The 25,050-nt window shown below is 34.9% G+C and overlaps 1 protein-coding gene across 3 annotated transcripts; it reads right to left on the bottom strand.

Annotated features, from left to right (window-relative positions):
* Nucleotides 1-822: 822 nt before the first annotated feature.
* On the bottom strand, nucleotides 823-9,962 carry LOC148583455 (DEAD-box ATP-dependent RNA helicase 38-like). 3 transcript variants are annotated; one of them, XM_088511371.1, is made up of 12 exons: nucleotides 9,855-9,962; nucleotides 8,783-8,879; nucleotides 8,614-8,701; nucleotides 8,457-8,525; nucleotides 6,306-6,420; nucleotides 5,914-6,194; nucleotides 4,651-4,878; nucleotides 3,459-3,524; nucleotides 1,932-2,333; nucleotides 1,711-1,819; nucleotides 1,196-1,281; nucleotides 823-1,120 (listed from the first exon to the last, which is right to left on the bottom strand). In XM_088511371.1, the coding sequence occupies exons 5-12, from the start codon at nucleotides 6,418-6,420 to the stop codon at nucleotides 1,058-1,060; spliced, it is 1,350 nt and encodes a 449-aa protein (XP_088367497.1). In that variant the 5' UTR covers nucleotides 8,457-8,525; nucleotides 8,614-8,701; nucleotides 8,783-8,879; nucleotides 9,855-9,962; the 3' UTR covers nucleotides 823-1,057. The 3 variants fall into 3 exon arrangements, with proteins under 3 accessions (XP_088367497.1, XP_088367498.1, XP_088367499.1); XM_088511372.1 differs by lacking the exon at nucleotides 9,855-9,962 and adding an exon at nucleotides 9,420-9,614; XM_088511373.1 differs by lacking the exon at nucleotides 3,459-3,524.
* Between the last annotated feature and the right edge of the window lie 15,088 nt (nucleotides 9,963-25,050).

The following is a 25,050-nucleotide window of genomic DNA, read 5'->3' as shown; positions in this document are numbered from 1 at the left end:
CGCTCCAGCGCGTTTGAACCACAACCGTCGCGTGCCGACCGAAGGGAAAACGTATGTTGTTTGCTGGACTTGTTGGCACCGGGAAAGGTGTAATAACATGTATAGGACTTGGACCAGCGGCGAAAACATAGATCTACTTCAGAAAAAGCTGATCTAAGAACCTTTGCAAAAACTGACAAAGACCACAAATTGGGGAGGAAAATGAACGGCAAGGCGGAATGGACGGCCAAAGCGGTGGAGGAAGCTGGACGCTACTGCTAGTGTCAATTTTTAATGTAAAGTGAACGGCATTTTAAGAAAAATCTTATATTTTAATCTTTTGATTAATGATCACGTCGTTTCAATCTAAAAATATTTAAATTAATATATATATATATATATTTCTGAAAACAGAGACAGAACATATTTTTTAAACAATATTAATGTCTTTAGACACTCGATTTGATATTAAAAGCTGCTATTAAAAAAAAAAACTTTAAAATTAGGAAGGAGTGGCGGCCAGCTGAGTGACATGCCTGTAATTACCTCAAGGAAAAGATCCTTTTTCATATTTATTGGGAATCTGGGATCTAGCTCCTCTTTTGTGCAGACAAATTCTGTCTCCATTGCCTCAATAACTTGATGGATTAAAGACATACTAAGATGGTATTGATAAACTACGCATAAAAGAACATTTGTGTCTTGTTTTCAATGGGTATTTTAAGACCTGTTTGAATCCCATTTTGCCATCCTTTTTTTTTTTTTTTCCTTTGTGCAGAAATTAAAAATCAAGCAACCCACAAGTAACAATACACCAAGATGTTTATGTGTAAAACCCTCAAATGCAAGGGAAAAAACCATTGATATTAATGTTGTGTGGTTTTAAGCCTTTCTCAACCTCAAAAACTTTACCTTTACACTTCTAAACTGACTATATACCCCTTCTACAAAACCCCAACAAGAAGAATTGAGATGCTCCAACATTTTTCACCCTTAAAGCATGGCAAATCAATCTAAACTCCTCGTCATTAGATGAATCTTAGGAACTTAATGTCCCTATGAGTGAAACTCTGGATCATCACAACAATTTTGCCGCCTTCAGGGCAGCGGTGAAATCTTCTTCGCTTTCCCAAGATTTCACCTGCAAAAATAGTGCAAAAACAAATTTAGAACTACAGAAGCAAAAACATAAAAAGGAAGAGGGAGTACAAGTTACCTCTTCCACTTTTGAGCCAAAATAATGCTCAATTTTTGACATGAGCATCTTGTCGTTATCTCCACACAACAAATTAAACACAGCTCCTATAAAGTACAATAGATCTGGTTAGCTCCCATCACTCCAGAGAAAAGGTGGTGTTTTTTGTTTTTTGTTTAAGATAGCGTTTTTATACGACATAAATGTAAAAACTGTTTTTGCTTTCTAATGTGTTTTGAATTATTTGATAATGTTTTGGGGCTAGATACTGATCTGACACGGCTTGGACATGCAATAAACAAGTTTAGGGCATGCTAACCTCTCCCTGACTTGTATTAGAACCTCCTTAAAATATATAATATACCCAAAGTATCATACTATATATATAATGTACAGAATGTTTGATAATTAACACACAAGTGTGATTTACAGAAAATTACTCCAAATAAAATGGACTGCAACTAAAAGATCATGCTTTGAGTCAAGCTAGCCAAGAATTGTGAAGAAAACAAAGTTCTGAAACATGAAAAACTCACCCTTGCGGCCAAATCGCCCTGTCCTTCCCATCCTATGTAAGTACACCTCATAATCAGGCTCCGAGGTTTGATACTTCACTGGAAGATCATAGTTAATGACCAGATTGACCTGCAGAAAAAATTCCCAGCATGTTAAATTTAAAGCACCTCATCATATTAACAGAGAAGAGTTGAAGGGAGTTTTTTTTTCCTGGGAAAAAGGAGTGGGGGTGGGGGAGCACCTGTTGTTGGTCAAAGCCTCGGGAAAGGAGATCCGTTGATATAAGAACTTTAGTTAGGCTCTTTTTGAACTCTTGGACTATTTTGTCTCTGTCTTCTGCACTGATAGCACCTTGAATGGTAGTAACTGCATAACCAAGGTCAGCAAGTGCCCTATGCAACATGATGGCGTTATCTCGCCCAAGTACAAATATAATTGTCTGCCCCACGTTCTCTCCCAATTCCAATATTCTGTCTCTAATCACAAGAGTCTTCGTGCGTTCATCAGGACAATGAACTTTGTACTGCTTCACAGCCTTTAAAGACAGTTCATCCTTCTTGACAAAGAGTTGATTGTAGCCTTCGACTATCCTTGAAAGAATTTTTTTGACATTTGCATTACACGTAGCACAAAACAGAAGAACCTGAAAACAAATTGGTTATCAAAACAAGTCAACCATTTTTGTTTCAATTAGACAAAAAACTCATATGTTGATCAAGATAACCAATCAAATATCTGATAAATCGAAACTTGCATATGCTAGTAAATCTATGTCAACATAACTAATAGCATAATCTTTTGTGCATGATCGATTAATCAGCGCATCGTACAGAAACAGTCATACAAACCCTGTAAATAAAGAAACATGTACTGCCTTTTATTAGGAGATTTTATGAATGGCCAACGGCTCTAGTTGAGGATGAATAGCAATAAAGGAGAAATTATCAAGCAGACCTACATACAAAGCAACTTATAGAGGAATACTATCGCAAATATCAATCTCCAATCTCGCTACAACCTACCCAACAAAAGAAATAATGAATAAGTTTGCAACAGATATAATTTGCAACCTTTTACTTTAAAATAATATCTATCTATCTATATATATAAAACACCCTCAATCCTTTATTCTCTGTGGGAACTTATGCACCACACCTATGCTGAATCTAGCTACAACCTACCTAACAAAAGGAGTAATGAATAAGTTTGAAGCAGATCTAATGCAATCTTTTACTTAAAAGTAATTAATATCTTTGTGTGTGTGTGTGTGTGTGTGTGTGTATATATATATATATATATTTATAAGTAACAAGTTTTATTAAAGAAAAAAAGAGCCCTAAAAAAGACAAACCCTAAAAAACCTTTTCTCCTTTCCTCAACGCAGCTCTTGTTTCCCTTTCTCTACCGAGAAAAAGAAAGCTTTGGCCTCCATGATGGAGTCTCAAGAAGCAAGACTCCATCGTAGAGGCCAAGTGCTCGGAATGGACGAGCCGGGGCTAACCCCCAACGATACGAGTTAACACGCGCCTCCGCAAGTGGAGTGCGAAAACTAGGAAAGAAAGAAAAAATATTACGCATTACTCTGTGTGTGTGTGTGTGTCTATATATATATACATATAAAAAGTCCCTAAAGTTTTAGGTAATAATTTTCATCAATCACCTTTGATCTCATTCTCAATGGTACCGCACCTATGCAGAAATTTTGAGCATCACATAAAGGGAACTGTATCTAAAATTAGTGGTTAAACTAAACGTTAGTTGAACAAACCTGGCAGTGAGAACTACGTCTTCCAATTTCCTCCTTTATTTTCAAGGAATCGTCCTTAAATCCGTCCTACATCAACAAAACGAGATTGAATAATCAATTTTATGTACCTAAAGATTAAAACATTACATACTAAATTTAGCTAAAGCAATTACCCACATGCAGGTATTACCATAACAATAAAGCAGATAATCATTTGAAAGAAGTAACATGCATGTAATTGGTATTCATTTTTTTTAATAGTAAAGGAAATTTTATAAAAAAGCACCAATAAACATGATTACATTAGTTCCAATAAATATGGTACCCGCCAGCAAATACACTTCCTAGCACCTTATGATCCAACCGAAGCCCCCTTATCCCCCTAAATCGCCTCCCCCCCACCACCAAACCAAAAAAATGACCAACCCCAAAACTTTTCCCCAACTGTAAATGTAATATATATTGTGCTGAGACAATGGAATAACATTTCCATAAATGCAAGTGAACTAAACCCAAGATCAACCAGCAAAGTATCAAGCTTAGTGCACTCTAATGGTTTCTGCTAGACCGGCATAATTTCCCAGGAACCCATAAATACTTCTGCTACAAAAAAACAGATTAACTACTGATCTCATTTGAATGTGAATGCAGGCCTTTTATGTCCACCCAGCACTGCTTTGTCTTCAAGAAGCAAAGTTTGGTTTTAAACACTATGTAATTCTTTAGTGATCCAAAATACTGATCTGCTCTTGAATTAAACTGACAATGACCAATTACTGTCCGAGATTCCTGCTCGAATAATTCAGGTAGCCACGGTTCAAAGTTTGAAATATGATACATAAATAGAGAAAAATAATCTTCACATACAGTAATAGTACATGCACGCAAGTCGACCAAAGTACTGATCTTCTCTTGAATTAAACCAACTGGAACCAATTATAGGTTGCCATGGTTCAAAGTTCGGAATATGATACACAAATAGAGAATATATAATCTTCACATGCAGTAATAGTGGACACAAGCAATTCAACCAAATGGTTCAAAAATCATGATACCACAAGATTAACCATATAGTCCCAAACAAATAAATCTGCCTACCCAAGCAAACCAAAGATCTAGATACAAACAAAATCAAGTAATGAAGTTTTTTAGATGTAATGATAATACTTCAAATTTCACCAAATATAAAAATAATCAGCAAGATAAAATCTACCTCAGCAAGCATGTGATCAGCCTCATCAAAAACAAGAATCTTCATTTCAGTCAAGTCCAATTTCCTATTTGACATCCATTTCTTGATTGTACCAGGAGTTCCTATGACTGCTTGTGCTGAGACCGGCGGTTGTTTCGATATTGGCGCATAATGTTTCTTATCCATTGCCACAGCACACTCTGAAGTTATACTTGTGTACTGCCCGATCTTCCGAAGAACTTCCACGTTCTACCAGATAGATACAGTTAAAATTTGTTTAGTGGTATGACAAGGAAGCAAATGAATACATTTCAAAAACTTCTTGTTTACCATCTGAGCTCCAGAAAATGTGAACCAAGGATATCATACTAGAATAAATTCTTTCAAGTTGAAAAGCATGAAATTCAACAAGCCCATTGGTTCAAGTTTCAAAAATGCACTTTAAGAAAATCAGATCATTTCTAAATTATACTAAGGACATAACCGTCAAAAGTATTTCATCAAATGCTGTGTTTGGTTCTTTGTTGAGCTTTCCTAGACAGTTTTCTTATTGAATTTTAGTGGCCGGGTTGGAATTACTCTGAGTTTAATTTACACTAAGGTATTAGTCTACATGCGCAGTACTGATAAATAACGGGTAGTTCCAAAAGGCAAAGAATAATGTTATGGGTATTACAGTTTACTACAAATTCTATACAAACTAAGGTGTGAGTCCCCAGGCATTTAATTACCATGTTAATCATTAATTATAATTAAGTTTTCAAATATTATCAAAGGAGAATAAAAGTTGAAACAATTTTCAAACAGTTGTGTTAAAATGATTATCAAATCTAGGAAATGTACCATTGGATGACTTGCTCTTCCCATTATCCTTCATGCTGTTCAAATATTAAGATGATCAAAGCTTAAGAATTATTTCATCTAATATTACAACGCTCAATAATCTTTTGTTAAATTATTTTGAGAAACCTGCCATTGGATTAAATACATGTCATTGAATTATGTAACATTAATCCTAACTTTTATTTAGTCCCCAAGGTTGACATGAATAGATATATACACGTGAATATAAAGAGTATTTAAGGAGACTGTTTAGACTTTACTCAAGAAAGACACCCAATGCCCAATGGTAAATTATTACAGCCATTAAAACAGACATTGTGGGTTGAATTCTGATAATTGGACCAAAGAAATTACTAAAAAAAAAAGTGAGGGCATTAATTAATTTTGATTTGTAGTCAATAAAGCGATAATCCTACAATTATAACGAGAGCAAAGGCTGACCTGAATAGCCAGCTCTCGTGTGGGACAGACACAGAGTGCCTGAGTAGTCTTCAGGTCGGGATCAATGCGACTCAACATCCCAAGCACAAAACAAGCAGTCTTACCAGACCCATTATCTGCCTGCGCCACCAAATCTCTGTGGGGAGGATCCATGATCAAAGGCAAGCTGACGCCCTGGATTTTGCTGGGCCTTTTGAAGTGCATCTCCGCGTACAGGCCCTTCAGCAAGAGCGGCGACAAGTTGAGGGCTTCAAAAGTTGTGGCAGTATCCTGCATCAAAACTAAACAACCCAAAATCGTATTTTTGTTACTGAGAGGACAATTGCTAAGCTAAATAGAACAATTGATGGCTGAGACTGAGACAGAGAGAGAGAGAGAGAAAAAAAGGTTACCATCGCCGTCCTTGTCGAGGACAGTGAAGGCCTCTGCGACCTGCTCGTCCTCCTTGTCATCTGCGACGTGCTCGTCTTTATAGAAGAGAGTGAAGTCTCTGACCTGCTCGTCCATCTGAAATTTTGAGAGGGAGACAGGGAGAGCGTCTGAGAGAGGGCGAGAGGGAGACAGGTAGAGCGTCTGAGAGAGGGCGAGAGGGAGACAGGGAGAGCGTCTGAGAGAGGGCGAGAGGGAGACAGGTAGAGCGTCTGAGAGAGGGCGAGAGGGACACAGGTAGAGCGTCTGAGAGAGGGCGAGAGGGAGACAGGGGAGAGCTTTGAGAGAGGGCTTGAGGGACAAAGGGAAAGAGTCGAAATTTTTTAAATTTTTGAAATTTAATTATATCCGTTCGAGTTCACCTTAGGCTTAAATGCATCTTTGTCAACATTTCCCTCAAAGCCGTAAAAGACAAAAATGGCCTTAAATTTTTGTCAAAAAAACAAAAATGTCATTCAAAATTCAGAAAAAAAAAAAAAACACAAAACAAAACAAAACTTTACTTTGATCAAGAGAAAAAAGTTTTGTTCCTGAAGAAAAAAACTTTGCATATTTTTTTTTGACCTTTAATATTTTTTTGACATTTTTTTCAAAAAAAACAAAAATGTCATTCAAAATTTCTGGGAGCCCGGATATTGAAATATTGATGGGTTGGTTGTGAGGGAACTGAAACGGGGAGAATAGAAAATGAACATTTGATGGTCAACCGGAATTAGAGACCGCCTTGTTTTCAATGTTTTGACTCAGATTACGCAACTACCCTTGCAATGAAAGTAGATTTGGCCCATTTCTGTGGGTTAGTTTCGTTTATCCTTTGCTGGTATGCTAAAATTGCTTTATCATGGGTTTCTTCTTTCTTGCCCCCGCTTAGTTTCTCAGTACAGCCCAGTTTCATTTGGATCTTACATGTAAGTATTTGAACCCCATTAGAGCATTCTTAATGGATTAGCAAGGTAAGCTCGAAAACTCATTTTTGTTAGGGGTAAAAAAGGGGTTATGGTTAACTATTATTAGTTAAAACCGCTAATCTCAATTGCCTAAGCGGTTAGTAAAATCGAATTTCAACCCTAATTTTTAATAAAAGTTTGAGAAAGAATAAACAATTTTTTTAAAAATAATATTTAAATGAAATAGTGAAAGTGAATTGTTAAAGTAATTAGTCTGCTCTGAATACTCTAAAAAAGTGAGTTGTGGTGAGTAAAATTTGGTAAGGCTGCTAGAAATGCTCTAACAGTCTCACTATTTTAACAATCAACTTTCACTATTCTATTTAAATATTATTTTTCAAAGATTTGTTTATTTTTTCTCTAACTATTAAAGGATGAGAGAGAAATGAAAAACAAAAAGGGAGAGAGAGAGTGAAATTTTTTAATTATTCAATACAAATAAAAAAAAAAAAAAAATACTCACTATTAATAGTGAGTACTGATCACTCACCATTTTTTTCTTATTAAAATTGTGAGACTAAAAAAGAGTTTTTAACCACTTTTACCAAATTGTCTCACCAAAATAACCTAAAAATGGTTTTGATGAGGTTGCAAATAGTGCTCTTATACATTAAATTCTATAAATATTTATCTACTTCATTTAAATATTATTTTTATTATTTTTTTCCATTCTTATAGCGGTTGGAAGGTATTCTTATGAAAATCTATTCTTGAAATCAAAAGAGCCTTAGAGCATCGACAATAGATAAAAACAAATCATCCTTCAAAAGTACATTCTAATGCAAAGATGATAGATATTAAAAATTATAGCACAAAACAAAAACACAAAAAAACGCTATGTTCTCTCTCCTCAAACCCTTTCATAGTGTACTTATTGCCTTCTCCAGCCTTGACTTCGATTGATGCTACTGTGTTTTACAACACCGCACGTCCATTCAACCGTCCACGTGGCACGAAGCCCCTACTTGTCCCCAACTAACCAGACGGGGCCCAACTAGAATCAAGGGGGAGCCTAGTGTTCCCGATGATCCCAAACTCATTCCCCTTTCCCCGATGTCCAATCATATTAGTGGAGCCGTCAGAACAGAGGACAGTACGTAACGAATAGACGGTAAAAGGCCGCAGCAGTAGGAAGGGAAACTACAGTGCCAATACACAGTAAAATACCTGAGAAATCTTCCGGTACGACGATGTAGCGGTCCTGGTCCGGGCAGCTCCGCCGTCGATCAGGTTTTTCTGGTCCCGAAATAGCAAGAACCTTCTTAATCCGAGACCGAAACTCAAAATTAATACCAAAAATAAAATTAAATCCGAAAATGTTTACCTTTTATAGTGTAAGAGTCGGAGTAAAACTCGTCCCCTCCGCTCTGTATATTGAGCCATTTTCTCACCACAGTTCTCGGCCACGAAGACTGCGACATTAAACGATATGGGTTTTCAATAAGCCGATATATCGGCCGAGAACAAATTACATATAAAGATCAATTCCGTACCTTGGAGATCTTCCTGCGCTCAGCTCCCATTGTTCCACCGTCAAATCACTGAAATCGAAACGGAGTCCAATCACAGTCGCCAATCAGGAAACAGCCTCTGAAACGTGGAGGAAGCAATTAATGTAGAGGGTAAGCTTTATCCGAATCTATCCGGCAAGATATTTTCCATGAAAAAAATTAAGTTGAATACTCGAAAGTCTCCAAGAAAAACAGTGAGCGATTAATCAAACATCAAGGGGGTACTTTTTTTTTTTCCATTATTATTTTGAGAAAAAACAAAATATATAGTTATTTAGACGATATTATTGGCGTCAAATGGAGGATTCAACGGCAATATAAAAGACCCAGTTGCAGGGTAAACGGAGACAGCTTCTGAGAGAAACAACAAAGGGGAAAAAAAAAAAAAAAAATTTAATTAAATCAAAGAAAATAAAAATATTAATATTATATGCGAGAAAGAAGAGGCCAGGTACATCCTTTTGGAGAGGAATTTTTTCTTTTCTTTAGAAGCACCAGTTTTTCCCTTTACAGAGAGGAAGACAGAGTGGAAGATGAAGGATTAGAGAACCAAAAGCCATGGCTTTTTTCTTTCTAGATCTTTAATCAAATCTCGATTAACCCATTTCAAAAAGCTCACCTTTTCGACTTTCTTCGATGCGGAGTAGCTTCATAATCGACAACTAAGAAAGCAGATCGATCAAAAACCCGGATATGAATATTTTACAGTGTCAGGAACAATGAATTGGAAGTGAAATATACACCACAGAAAGGACCAAGAATCGGAAAGGTTTTGGGCAACCGTTTGGCGCAGATGAACAAGAATAACATACAGTAACAGAAAACAAAACAGAGACAATCAAAAGGAAAACAGAAAAAACAGAGTTCATAAGAAAAAGCGGGGCAATGAAGCAATCAAAAACACTATAATGTTTGTCGGAAACAGGGGTCAACGACATTGCTAATTAGGGGATGGGTTTAAGGCACATTAGCGGTAAAAGAATGACATAATCAAGACAGGAAAAGATCAAAGTGTGCGCGTGAGATTGAAAAATCGATCGAGCTTTCTTTTTACCTTTCTAGTAAGAGAGAGAGTGATGGAAATCACAATTTGACGTGTGGGTCTCTCTCTTTGCCTCTTCCGGTTAGTGGAGACGAGAAAGAACAAAAATGCAGAACAAGCTTGGGGGTGTTCCTCGGAAAGGAAAAAAGGACCAGGTGGTCCTCAAATTTATAAAGCGCAGATCCCAAAAAAAAAAAAATTCGGAGAAATAGCAGAGAGATTTGAGAGGGAGTGGGTATTTTAGTCATTTTAAAAATGACAGCAACCTGGGTACAGTGGAGTGTTAATGGAACTGAATCACCTATCCGTACGCGTGTCCGGTTTTATATAGCCCTATTGCCCAGCACTGTACTAGTTCCACAGCAGAAGAGCTTCTTTTGGGGAGACCTAACAGAGTGAATGATTCAGTGCTGTGTTAAAGTCCCCAATTCATCTACGTAATTGCGGTTACTGTAAAAAATGGTAAAGATGTAAAGATATAGTGATGCTGATGCAGAGAATTGAATTAGGGCAGCCTCGTTTCTTGTCAATCTCTGTCATATTAATGCAGATATTAAACTTTGTCAGGTTTTTACTTAAAGTATTGTTCGGCATTATTTTTTTTTTATGTTTTTAAAATTGATGTAATTTTTAAGATTATTATTAAATTTTAAATGAAGTATACTTAAATTTTGATCTAATGATAATTTTGAAAATTACATTAACTTTATGAAGATAAAAAGATGGTTTCTAGCATTACTCTTTTACGTAATGTTAGAATTATGAAATGACCCGTCTTTAAATAATGAGGAATGCTAAGTTTACAAATAAAATTTACAAAAAAACTTTTACAACATAATGTGACACAACATGATTAAAAAGAAGATAAATTCAATTTTTAAGGAATCCAATCATAATGTGCCACACCATGTTATAAAAGTTTTTTTATAAAATTTATTTGTAAACTTCGCATTTTTTAAATAATATAATATTATGTAAACTGTTAATTTACCAACTTTTAATTTGGTTTGAAATGGAGAAGACGAGATGATCCTTGTACTCGCTTGGTAATGCTTTTTAAGAGTATTTTTTGTTTTTGTAAAAGGTGTTTGATAATTACAGTTTTTGTTGCCAAAAAATCTAACTTGATAGTACATCATGTAACATTAAAATATATATTGTCATGTGACAATTCACGTAACACTTATCACATTACAAATTAATGTGACAATTTATATAATACTTATCCTGCTAACCGCTAAAATGTAACCAATGGATAAAATTAAACTAAAACTTTTTAAGAGGGTAAAAGCATAATTTTAAAATATTTATTCCATAAAAACTTATAATTTTAAGAGAATTTTTAAAATTTGACAAGCTACTACCCTAAGCAAAGCTACAATCTTATCCTTGCATTTGACAAAATACGTGATATTTATAAAACAGACATCACTAATTCGAATATCTTATATTTTGACTTTCCGGTTGTGGCTACCATGAGAGTTTAGAAGGAATGAAAGCAAATAGTAATAAGAGTTATATCTGTCCAAATACCCTAAGCAAAGCTATAATCTTACCTTTGCATTTGACAAAATACGTGACATTTATAAAACAGACATCACTAATTCAAATATCTTGGGGGTGTTTGTTAAACCCCACCACACTATTCATCATCTCACCACACTATTTACTTCATTTTTTTTTTAAAAAAAAAACATTCTTCCTTTTATATTAAATTATTCATTTTTTATATCACATCATTTACTTTTTATTACTATTCAAATAAAAAAATCACTACAAAAACAAATTTTTTTACTTTTCAATACCACTTTTTTATTTTTTCATACCAATCATTATTATTATTTGAAGAATAAACAGTACCGTAGGATTTAACAAACACTTTTCTTATATTTTGTCTTTCATGTTCCGGCTACCATGGGAGTTTAGAGAGGAATGAAAGGGAATAGTAATAAGAGTTAAATCTGTCCAAATATTTTTTTCATAGTAGGAGTCCATGTTGTGTGAACATGAGGACTCTAATCCTTAAATTTGGTAATAAAAAAAAAAAATTAAAGATAATTATAAGATGTACTGTTTAAAATATTAATTGGATTTGCCTGTCGAGACCGACATGTTACTGAAACTAATCTTTTAATCCCGTCTGATTACTGAAAAGAGACTGACGTGTTGTTCAAATGACGTTAGATTTGCATGTGGAGGAGGGGAGCAGCAGCGTGGCATCTCCAAGATGAAAATGTCCGTTTTTTTTTTTTTTTAATCCTCAATTTCTGATAATAGCATTTGAATAGGGGAGGAAAGCCAAATTGTGATAATAGCCTAGCTACCTTAATTGAAGATTGAGATAGATGGTCAAATCAGTTAGTCCTGTGCGGCTGTGCGGCCTGTGCCCTTGTTCAGGACTTGAGGGTGCACGGTCCCCCCAACTGCCATCAGGTACCAGATACGACCGCACTCTTGACTCCAGTAGGTCACTAGAGAGTGGTGAAACCCAACACTACCCTTGGACTTGTCCACTCGTTGCTCGGTTTCCCCGCATTCAACTCTTCGCATCTCCGGCAATGCCAAGCTATTTTAGCTGGAGAGGCATCGATTTAGTTATTTTTTAGGGTATTTTTGTTAATATATATATATATATAATGATAAAATTATCCTCTTAAATAAATATTAAATGAATCTTCTCTATTTTAAATACATTAAATAGATCATCTTCGTACTAGAGAGGATCCAGGTCCAATTTAGCTATCTAAAAATACACTTTTGTTTTTTAATTTTATCTTTCTTTTTTTTTAAAAAAAAAAATATAATTCAATTAATTATTTGTTTTAGTCTCTAGTTTCTTGATTATTAATTTTTAAGGAAAAAATAATAAAAGAAGGGAGAGGGAGAGGGAGAGGGAGAAAAGAGAAAAAATAATTAAAAACCTTCAAATTGCTACAATCAACTTTTATATGCGAAAGTTTACTCTAACAAAAATTTTATTTTAAAGCATTTGTTGGAAACAAAATGGCTCAAAATAAGTAATACTTAGCTATTATGAGCTATTTAGCTACTTTGCTAGGAACAACTAGGATCGCTATAAAATTGACGTAGCAAAGGTTAATCTTGGCATAATTTTTATTTATTTATTTATTTTCATTTTAGTGTTTGACTTGAAATAAAATGTTAGTCAACTTAAAAAAGTTTTGAGTTGACCAAGAGAAATGGCTTTCATGAGGCATAAAATTATTTACGCTTCTTGTTTGCATAAACCATTTATCACTTCTCTCTCACATTCTCGAGCAAGTAATTGTGAGATAACTTTTTAGGAGCCTACCTTCCTAAATAGATCTTGAGTTGCCCGAGCACCTGCTTGAAAATGTAGTCCCCACAAGGATCCTATTACACTGGCATACCCAATTTACAAAAAATATGGATATGCAATTGTATAGGATCTCAATCTCATTCCTAAATGCATTATGTTCTCTTTATTTTATAACATAATTTTTTTTGTTGATTTTTCATTCAAACCAAACATGGAAAAATGTTTTTAGTTGAAATAATATTATAACATCAAACATTTCACGCCAAAACCAGCGGGCCTAAAAAATACTCTTTTTTTTTTTTTTTTTTTTTCAGTCAAATTTTCATAACACCTACATTTAGCTCCCTGTATTAGCTATCATTTTTACCATTCAATTTAAATATTATTTTTCAAGAATTTATTTACTCTTTATTGAAATGTTAGAATTTTTTTTTTTTTTTTAAACATTTTTTGAATGAACATTGCTCATCAAATTTGGTAAGTACCATAACAGCTCACCCAATATTTTTCCATATTGTTGAGCCAGATACAAATATTTTGCTCAATTTTTAGTATACTGGCTTAGTCAAAATAACATTTGACTAGGCATACGAGAATGCTCTAACCGCACATAAGAACATCGTCTTTTGTACACAAACAACTAGGCATGTAAAATTAAAAAAATTATGGCCCATTTGATAAAGTTTTGAGAAATATTTATAATTTTGAATTTTGAAAAAAGTTTTAAGAAATGAAAAATTAAGAATTGATTTGGTAAAGATCACATTTAAATAAGCGTTGCATGTGGGGTCAACAAATAAAAATAGATTTGCTACAATTTTGAGAAGTGTTTTACAAAAATTAAAACAAAAATAAAAACAATACAAAAAAATCTTGTTCCAGAGCGGCCGCAATCACAATTGTAGTGATTCCGAGGCTTTAGTGGCCACCACTAAGCTACCAAATCTCATATCAGCCACTATCAAGTTATCAGATCTCGCTAGTAACCCTAAAATAGTAATCATTGCCATGAGCAGGTCTACTCTATTTATTATTATTATTATTCGAGGTACTAATATGTAGTATTACTTTTGTTACCATTTCAGAAGATAAAAAAGTTTTTTTTTTTAAAAAAAATATATATTTTAATCTTTTGATTAATGATCACGTCGTTTCAATCTAAAAATATTTAAATTAATATATATATATATTCTGAAAACAGAGAATATGTCATCTAAGTAGTATCAAATTCTTTTTCTCAGCAATAAAAAATATGTTATTTTTTCTGAATTTTTATGTGTGGACTGTTACTGACTCACTGCCACTGGAGTGTGTATATTGGATGACTCTATTCAAATATTTTTCTTATTGATATATTTTTAAACAATATTAATGTCTTTAGACACTCGATTTGATATTAAAAGCTGCTATTAAAAAACATAAACTTGAAAATTAGGAAGAAGTGGCGGCCAACTGCGGCTTCAGGCTTCCTTCACACACCAATCATTGATTGGGCCTTTATTAACAGCCGTCGATCTTTATTGGTCACTGACAAATTGGGTTTTGATTTGATTTGATTTGATTTGTCTGGGTTCGGCAATTCAAATGTCAAAGATGAGTCGATCACTGTCTCGATCGAAAGGAAGTGCAGCAGCAGGACTTTTGGAATTCGGATAGCAGGCCCAAGGGCTGCGGCTGCGCCATGACAGGACTTTGTACATGCTGGACATGCCTGTAATTAGCTCAAGGAAAAGATTCTTTTTATATTGGGAATCTGAGATCATTGCTCCTCTTTTGTGCAGACAAATTCTGTCTCCATTGCCTCAATAACTTGATAGATAAAGAACACGTGTGTCTTGTTTTTAAAGGGTATTTTAATTTGTTTAGCTATATTTGCCAAGGGAAGGGCCCGGCATTATAGTTGGAACTGTACTGTTCTAGCTACAGTGCCAACTAACATGTGGCAATTTTTTCATCTTAAAATTTTTTTTTAAAAAATATTTTGCTGGAACAGTGCAGTTCCAGCTACAGTGCCGGGCCCTTCTCTTGGCAAACATAGCTTTTGAGACCCTGTTCGGCACTAGTTTTTATCTCTTTTCGCTTTTTTTTCTTTTCTTTTTTTTCATTAGGCAGACATATATTAAAAAAAAAAAAAAAAATTCAAATTTGCTAATCAACAAATGTTGAAAAAAAGGACTTTAAAATTTTATTGATTGAAAGACTACCTCTTCCTTACCTATGTCTCCCATTCTTCTTTATATATATATATATATATATATATATATATATATAAATCAATCATTGAGTTTGTAAGAGTCTGCATAAGTAAAGTTGGATTCAATGATTAATTTTACAAAATGGAGGATAGAGAAAGATAGGAGAAGTGTTAGGGGTGATTGGAGACTAATTTCGGATACATAGCAGAATTAATCTACTTCTTTTTGTGTAAATTAAATAGTCGCAATAACAACCAAAAATAAACTCACAATGCATAATAATAATCAAACAACTTACAAGTAAGATAGTAAGATTTTTACGTGAAAAACCCTCAAATGCGAAGAGAAAAACCATTTATATCAGTGTTAGGTGGTCCTGAGTATTTCTCAACCCTAAAAGAAAATCTTTAAGAGGTAAAAATTTTCCTCACATTTCTAAACTGATCACTAGCTCCTTTAACAATTGATGTGCGATAACCCCAACAAAAAATAATTGAGTAGATGCTCAAGCATTTCTCACCATTAAAGTATATGGCAAATCAATCTTAGGCTTCGTTTATTTCGACGTAAAATGGTTTCCAAAAAATGATTTTCGTGTTTTACGGTGTTTACTTCAACGTAAAATAGTAGTCAACGGAAAATATTTTCCTTTTAACCGAAAATTCTTCTTTAATTTTCGGAAAATGGTTTACGGTTTTCATGGACCTTGCCAAGACCCACCCAGAACCTTGCCGGGACTTGACCGGGTCCCACCCGAGACTTGACTGAGATCCGCCCGGGACCTGCTCAGGACTTAACCGGGACCTGCCCAGGACTTGCTTAAGGCCTGACCGGGCACCACCAGGGCCCTCGCTAAGACCTGCCTGGGACCCGCTTAGGACGTAACCGGGACTTGCCCGGGACCCGCTAGGGACCTGCCCGAGACTTGACCGGGACTCGCCCGAGACCTGACCGGGACCCACACAGGACTTGCCTAGGACCTGCCCGAGACTTGACCAGGACCCACCCGGGACCCGCCCGGGACTTGCCTGGGACCTAACCAAGACTTGCCCAGGACCTAACCGGGACTTGACCAGGACCCACTTGGGACCTGACTGGGACTTGACCGGGACCCACCCGGGACCTACCCGAGACTTGATCAGGACCCGCTCGGGACCTGACCGAGACTCACCCAGGACCTGCCCTGGACTTGATGGAGACCCGCTCGAGACTTGACCGAACCTGCTAGGTCAAGTCTTGTGGGGTTCTGGTCAAGTCCCGGGCAAGTCCCGATGAGGTCCCGAGTAAGTCCTAGGAGGGTCCCGGTGGGTCCCGGGCGGGTTTCGGTCAAGTCTCGGGCAAGTCCCAAGCGAGTCCCAGGTAGGTCCCGATCAAGTCCCGGGCGGGTCCCGCAGGGGTCCTAGGCAAGTCTCGGGCGGGTTCCGGTCAAGTCTCGGGCAGGTCCTAAGCAAGTCCCGGTCAAGTCCCAGGCGAGTCCTAGGAGGGTCCCGGTCAAGTCTCGGGCGGGTCCCGGGCAAGTCCCTACGAGGTCTTGAACAAGTCCCGGTGGGGACCTTATTGGAAAAAATATATATAAAAAAATATATTAAAAAATATATATTTTCCGTGTGCAAGGTAAACGCCGTAAAACGTTTTCGTTGAAAAATAACTTTCCTGAAAATATTTTACGAAGGAAACCATTTTACGTCGAAGTAAACGGAGCCTTAATTACTAAATAGTGGGAGTTAACCTAGTATCGCCTACCGCCATTCTCCTCTCCCATGAAAGCTTCAAACTCCTGATGAATCTTAAGAACCTTTTTTTAAAAAAATAAAAAATAAATAAAAAAGAGTAGGCCGAAAAGACCAATTGTGACTATCCTATCTGGACATGACTATAGTAGCACCTACCCGTTGAGAGCCGCACAGGAGGAGCCTAGACAATGAGAACTGCAGGCCCTCCCTCAAGTCCGACTGAGTCATAGCCTAACCCAGCCCCACCACGGCATTAATGAGAATCAAAGTTGCTAATACTAATCAAGCATATGTAGGGATTCTCCATTGTGAAAATTCGAACCCACGTTATAGCACATGCCCAACCACTTTAGGAATTTCTTTAGGCCATTGAACCACCACCTTTGATGGTCTTAAAAACTTAATGTTTCTATTGTGGTATAGGACTACGACCTCCAACCGAAAGGCCACATGCCATCTCATTAACATGGTTCTGATTGGGATGGTGATACTCTTGTTGTATCTGCCGCAACATGCATTTAACACTATCAAGCTGCTCTGCTTGAGCTTTTACGACTGCTTAAAGGGCATGCACTCCACGATCTTTATTGTCAAAATGGTTGCTTGTGTGTCTATCATTAATTTACCATCAAACTAGGGCTACTAGACTAATTAATCAAGGCTCTAATACTAATTGGCGTAGCAAAAACGATAAATAATAAGAAAGAGATGTATATTCTATTAATAAATCAAGTCTCTAATATCAATTGCTGCATATATGATATATGCACTGCCGTCAATGTAACCATCACCTAAAAGGTTTAAACACAATGGCAACCATGTGAGGGTTCAAGACACTTACGAGCAAAGCCCAATTAAATTAAATGGTGGCTACGACTTGTGAGCCTTGATGTGACGCAAAGTAATTAGTTCCTCAATGTTAACGGACGGTGTGTCGCCAGGGAGGCAGGGATCAATAAAATTGGCACCATTTATTAAGTTACCAAAAATTCAACTGACAATAATGTCTACACCTGTCCGTTTAAAAGTGTTCTAAAATAACTAGTCTAATCGGATATACATATCAGCTAGATGCATCGCTTTTTTTCTTTTTCTTTTTATTTTTTTAGTTTTTTTTGAACATGTGAAACTTGTGGCAACTTGAAATTAAAGTCCGATGACTGAAGGTTTTTTTTAATTTTTAATTTTTTATGTGGTTTAATAATTACAAAAGAAAGAGATGATTAGTCTCCATTTAAGCTCATTATTTAAGATCTCTTGGTTTAATGGTAATAAAGAAGAAAAGAAGAAGAAGAGAAGTTTCAATTTATTAGGCTTAAAGTTCTAGGATCTCTCTCATGTTTCTCTCACTCTCTCTTTGAAAATTATGCCTCAATAGGCTTATATTGGTAGGGTAAAGCACTAAAGCCTGAGTTTAATAATGTAAGTTGGCTAAAGCAAAAAAATTATGTCACAAGTTTGAGTGATCCAATTACGACAAAACTTCGATCAAACCTTTCGGGTTTTTGTATGGAGCTTTTTTGTACAAGATCGAACTACAATCAAACTCTTTGTACTAGGTATTAAGACATTTTTTGATAGCCCATTTTAACTTGGTAAACATTGGAATTGAAATTTTTTCGTGCAATTCAAAATTCTAACAATTTTTGCTTTGACGGGTCTTTGCTGGACTACATTAATAAACTTGAATTTTTCATGTGTTTGAGCCAACTTTTACTCCAACTTAAAACTAAGCATTACAAACTAAAACCATATTATTACAAGATATATATATATATATATATATATATATATATATATATATATATATCTCATCTTAAACTGTAAAAATATATAAGCATTGGTTAGTGTTAAAATATCCATCTTGATCAGCAGCTAGTATTGGCAGCGCATGCTGCGGTAGTTGGCCAAATTTCCCCGTTGCCCGCCCAAGTATCTCAAAAAAGATCCTATTTTTATCAAAAAAAAAAAAAAAAAAAAAAGAAAAAAATTGCTACTTAGTGGCATGCTGAGAACATTTATCGCAGAAATAGACCCATTTATAATTAATATCCATATCATCGATCTGGATGTCGGTTTGATCGTACACGTGCCGCGTCCGTATGCCATGGTCAAAATTAGCTTAATTGCTTGAGATTTGGTGGAAAGGTTGCACACAAAATCTGTCGCCATCAACTCGTATCCCTTGTTAGGCTTGTGTTAGTGACGATTATAAAATAAAGCTAAGGTGTCAGATAATGTGCCCTAATTAGAGATAAACAAAGATAATTAGTTGAACTTCAAAAAGTTCACTTATCGGTTATATTATTGCTGGGTTTTTGGGATTTAAAGAGACACACCAATGGTGGTGAGCAAAGTGTCATGAGCAACCTCTTCACCCATTGGCCCTCAAGATTCGACAGATCATTCTTACAACCTAACCCACCAATATATATATGCTTGACTTCGTTAAACGATAGGATTTGACAAAAAACTTTTCGTCACATGATCAAGAGAAACCTTAAAGGGAGGCATGGCCACAAGTTGTCCAACACTGAGGAGTAATTCAATATTGTTTGGACATAAAAATATGTTTTTGGAACGAATTCAGTGACTTCTAGCAACCTCTAACAACGGTTTTGTGGAGATTCGGTAGTTCGAGAAGGAGAAATTCAAGTTCAAAAAATAGTTTACGAAATTAAAAATTGAAACAGTATTTTGAAAACTAAAAATTTTCTTTTAGTCAAACCGAATTTGACTATTATATTTGGTTGTACCTACTAAATATCGAAAAATACTTTTTATTTTATTTTTTTTAAATATCTAAGTATCATATTAATAGAAATAATATTTTTAATTCTATATGGTGGACAGATAGACTAACATGTCCTGATCAATTTCCAAGGAAACTTTGGTTTGACTAGCGCAATAGCAAATATTTTGAAAACAATTGCATAGATGGTGGCTTTTGCAATATTTATCCTTAGAACCTTCCATGTTCAAGCCATTATACATGAATTGTGGGGAATGATAGAGGATATTATTGGCAATTAAGAAGAAATGTTAATTTTTTTCTAAGAAAAAAACTTTATATTATTCGTTTGCTATGATAAAACAATTAAATTACCAGTTATCATGTAAGCTTAAGCTTTTGGGATGAATAGTACTTATCTTATAAAATCGTTTCTATAAGAGAGGGTTACCCATTCTTTATAAACATGCCCAAGGTCTTGTCCATGTATAGGCAATGTGAAATTATTTTTTAACACCTTCTTTCACGTGTAGACCGGTATTTGGAGTGCATTATTGATCCTCTAGAACAATGTGTATAACGTGTCTTTAATTTGATTCATGGCAGGATTCATGAACATGGGAGCTTAGTGAAAATTTACCGAATTATTCTTTGCAAATACCAATATACAATTCGAACGAACTCCCACGACTATTTTGCGTTGACTTCATTTTGTCGCCAAAAGATTAAGGCCATACGAAAAATTCCGCGATATGTTCTCCACCTGTCGAACAATTCTAATGCCATGGGAAAGATCAAGTGCAATGGATGAGTATATATGATTGTCGAATCTGCGTCCTTGAATTTTTAGGAGAGGCAAGAATCTGATTGGTTAAGATTAATGCAAATGACCGTCTGATCACCACAAGTGACTTGGTCGTCGTGACAAAGAATGTAAGATAAAAATATGGTAGAATTATATATTGATGTTAGTGTTAGAAAATATAATATGGTGAGATATTTATTACCTTTTAGAATATATTAGAATATATGATATGGTATGATTCTTATCTTCTAGGATAATTAGATTCTAGAAGATTGATTGTAATTAGAGTATTACCATACATATCTCCACTTTAAGGTTGTAATATTTTATAGGGTAAAGTCCATTTAACTCTATCAAATTACTACTCTAATGACAATCTACTCCCAAACTATCAATTGTGACAATTTACCCCTTAAACTATCAAAGCAATGGCACTTTATTCCCAATTTTTTTAAAAAAAAAGAAGACAAAATTACCCTTACTAAAATAAAAATAAAATACTTAATTAAATTTTTTTTCTTTTCAAAAATTTAAGGGTATTTTTGTCTTATTAAAAATTTTATAGGGGTAATTTTGTCATTTTGCTAGTATTTGGGGGGTACATTATCATTGTTTTGGTAGTTTGTGGGGTAAATTGTCGCAATTGATAGTTTGGAGGGTAGATTGTCTTTCGGGTGGTAGTTTGAGGAGGTTAAATGGACTTTACCCTATTTTATATTTAAGTATGATGAAATAATGAGTAGAACTGAAAATTTCGTCCAAACCTAGTTTAATTAGTGCCGAGCTTCATCTCTTACTTGTTTTATTTAATATTTTAACAGTTATTTATTGTCATTCCACTAATTTAGGAACCAAAACATTAATTTTTTAGAAACTGAAAAATGTCGAATGCCAAAAAATTATATTTAAACCCTCTGTTTGTCAAAATTATTCATTCAATAATGTTGATCATGTGACACGCAACCTAATTATTACATGTTTGTTGCACAAGGAGAGAAAAATGGGAGATGAAGATTTGAACTATTGAACTCCGCTTTATTATGTGGAGTTCCCAACTAATTGAACTACCTATTTAGGATGAGTGTCACATCAATATTATTAGATAAATGTCGGATAGAATTATAGTATCTATCATTTTTCATATATATAACTTTTTTTTTTTTCTGAGATTTTATAAGTTCCTTGTAGTCATCCTCAACCCCTATGTTGGGTTTTTTTTTTTTTTTCGGAGCAACCGTCGGTTGGGCTTTAGTTGCTTATAGAGAAAGGACCACCGTAAAAGATGAGTCTCTGGTCACGTCAATCGTCATGTGGTGCCATGCAGGCAGATGGGATTGTTAAAGAATATAAGCATGGTTAATTAACGATGATGTTTGTCCAAGAATATATATATATATATATATATATAGAAAGATGAGCGATATTTTCCCTGGTTTAAGCCATGCTTCGCCAAAAACAGCAACGAGATTTGGAACTAAAGTTAACCAAAAAAGTTGTGCCTCATCCAGCGAATTAATATTGTTGATTAGAAGGCAACCAATGATTAGGTGAGCGTCCTAATCATGAGCCCTATAACATAATTATGCAAGCATCGTACTATATATATATATATATATATATATATATATATATATATCATCATGCATATGCTACGTAATCATTTTCTGCTCTTCAAGTGCCCTCCCTTTTTCGGGAACTTGCTATCATCATCCCCCTCATTATATATACCACGGCTGCAGCCTACTCGGCACCCATTAAAATAAATATCTCTGCAATAATAAACTTAACCCAACGTTTTTTTTTTAACCTGAAAAATCAACAAAAACCTACCACTGCCTTACTATAATCATCTTGTGGTTAGAATGTATGAAAAATATAATATATTTTTCGTATATTCTAAATTTTTCTTATATTCTAACACTGGTAAAGAATTCACCCTATTTTTGGAAAGATTTTCAAATAAATAAGCACCCATGACTGAAAACCTTGATGGCTTTGCTGTATGTTATCATAATTACGTTAACTTTTGGTTTTGACTATATAACGTTATGGCTTCAAAGTGATGATTATAAGGCATATATTAATATCACTACGAATCTTCAGTAATTTAACAATTTGGATAATATATGTGAGAAAATTCATAAGACCCATCTGCTCGAATATTTTGCTAAGAAACATTTTCTCTCTATGTATTGTGTAAGCAGTGACGTTCATATGAAACTGTCTCTTTGCTCGAAGACTGATGAACTCAGGTTTATATGAAAATGGTTTGATGAAATTGACTACAAAAACGTGATACACATAGTATTTGAATATATATATATATATACTTTTGGCGATCGATAAATTAAGTAGCTAGCTTTCAGGGATTGATGTCAACAACCACCACAAGATTTAACTATACAATTATGAGATTCTAGATTGACTAATGAGGACTCTTAGAAGCCATGAACAAACTTGGGATGGTTTTGTAAGCAATGATTTCAGGCTAATACCACCTAAAATGTCGGAAATTATTTCGAATTTTTAACAAGAAAAGGGTGGATTCTTCAACAGAATCTAACTAAACTATATATCAATGTACCTCAAGTTGGAGCAGTGATCAAGAGAGGAGCTTAATTTAGTAGGGGCGTGGCTCTCCACTCATTAGGAACCAATAGAATATACATATTTTTGTGAAAGTAACATGATCGATCTTTGGAGTTTTACTTTCTGTCATATCGTGATTTATGATTGAGATTTGTAGCAAAATTGCCAAATGGCGCGAAGGTGGCCAAGTAGTGTAAAAGTGGTGTGGGATAGAATTCTGTGTGCCAATGATTAGGCGAAGTCGGGCGAGTGGGTTGATATGCAAGTTATATAGGCTTGTCGGCCTACTAGCCTAACAATCGTCCTTGTAGTATGCTTGTATTCAGGTTAATAGGGTGGTTACAGATATTGTGATTATCGGTTATAACTGCACTTGCAATTACATTAAGCAGTTATCATTTTTGGGTAATTGCATCTGCCGACTAATCGCTAGCCGTGCGGTTATTGTGGTTATTAGAGGCAAATCGCACTAATCACCTATTTAGTAATGAACATTTTGAGTATTTTTTAGTGTTTTGGACATCATTTTAGGACATATTTTAAACGTTTTTGAAACTGTTTTAAGCATGTTTTAGTGTTATTTATTTATTTATTTTCAAAGTTTTAGTGTTTCAAATGTAATCCATATCTTGATTACACATTCCAACTTAAAAATGACAAAGAAAATACAAACATCATATGATGGGTTCATCTAGCTTAAAATAACAAAGAAAACATCTGAAATAGGGAAAGTTAAAGTTATAACCTACATATAATGGTAGGTAGATAGGGTTGATAAATGCATTCGCCAAACTTAAAATCGCTAACCGCATATCAAAGCAGATATGTAGATAACAGTTAAAGTTAATAGTTAGTAACGATAATAACCACTCCCTTGTATAATCATAGCTCTATTAATTAGTTCATAATAACCACGCCCTTGTATAATCATAGCTCTATTAATTAGTTCAATAAAGGTGAATTGTAAATCTCTTCTTCTTTCTCTTTTTCTACTTTAACTCGTTTTATTGTTATTTTTCTTATTTTAACAGTTGGGAATGCAATAATATATATATACCTTTCCGAGGCATGAGTGGTTTGCAACAGAAACCAAACAATTTCTTAAAGGAGCTTAATAATGAGTTCATGTCGGACTCCAATGAATCTAATTATGGTTAAAATAACTCTCCATGGAGCAATTGGGTGCCCCATAAGTAATCCCAAAATGTAAAGCAGGATTCATTCTCAATGACAAGGATTCGAAAATAATGGGTTAACTAACTTAGGATAGATGAAGATCTGACAAGTGTTGTGGGTTATTATTGTCGAAATCAAAGTTCATTCTCAGTGACGAGGATTCGAAATAATGTTATATTATGGTGTTAGGCACAAGTTAATTTTGTGATGACTAGATTTGCAAAGTGTTTTAGGCCATTACATATCGTCCAAATCATTTTCAATTTTCAAAAGCGCAATAATGACTTGTTCAAAAGCTTTTTCAACAATTCATTAACGGCTGATCTAATGCCAGTCGCCATTGCACGAAGAGGCAACAAGAGTATAATGTTATGTATGAGTAGAGTTGACAATTTTTGACACGATCTGTAAATTTGATACAAACTCAACATGAAATTAAATGGTTAGAGTTGAAAAGTTTGACCTGTTTAATTAAATAAATTGAATTATAGTTAACCTATATAGTCTTATACTCATGTCTCGATACAATCCAAACCTGACACGAGATATATTGGTTAGCAATTTTTGACTTGACCCGCGAATCCAATACAAAGTTAGATGATTAAAGTTGAGTGTTTTGACCCGTTTAATTAAATGAGTTAGGTTGAAGTTGACCTATATAATCTTATACTGATGCCT

This window comes from Corylus avellana, chromosome 10, assembly GCF_965113065.1.
Source record: "Corylus avellana chromosome 10, dhCorAvel1.hap1.2, whole genome shotgun sequence".
Classification (NCBI taxonomy): Eukaryota; Viridiplantae; Streptophyta; class Magnoliopsida; order Fagales; family Betulaceae; genus Corylus; species Corylus avellana.
Note: the sequence above shows the minus strand (reverse complement) of the source record. Positions and strands in the feature narration are given on the sequence as shown.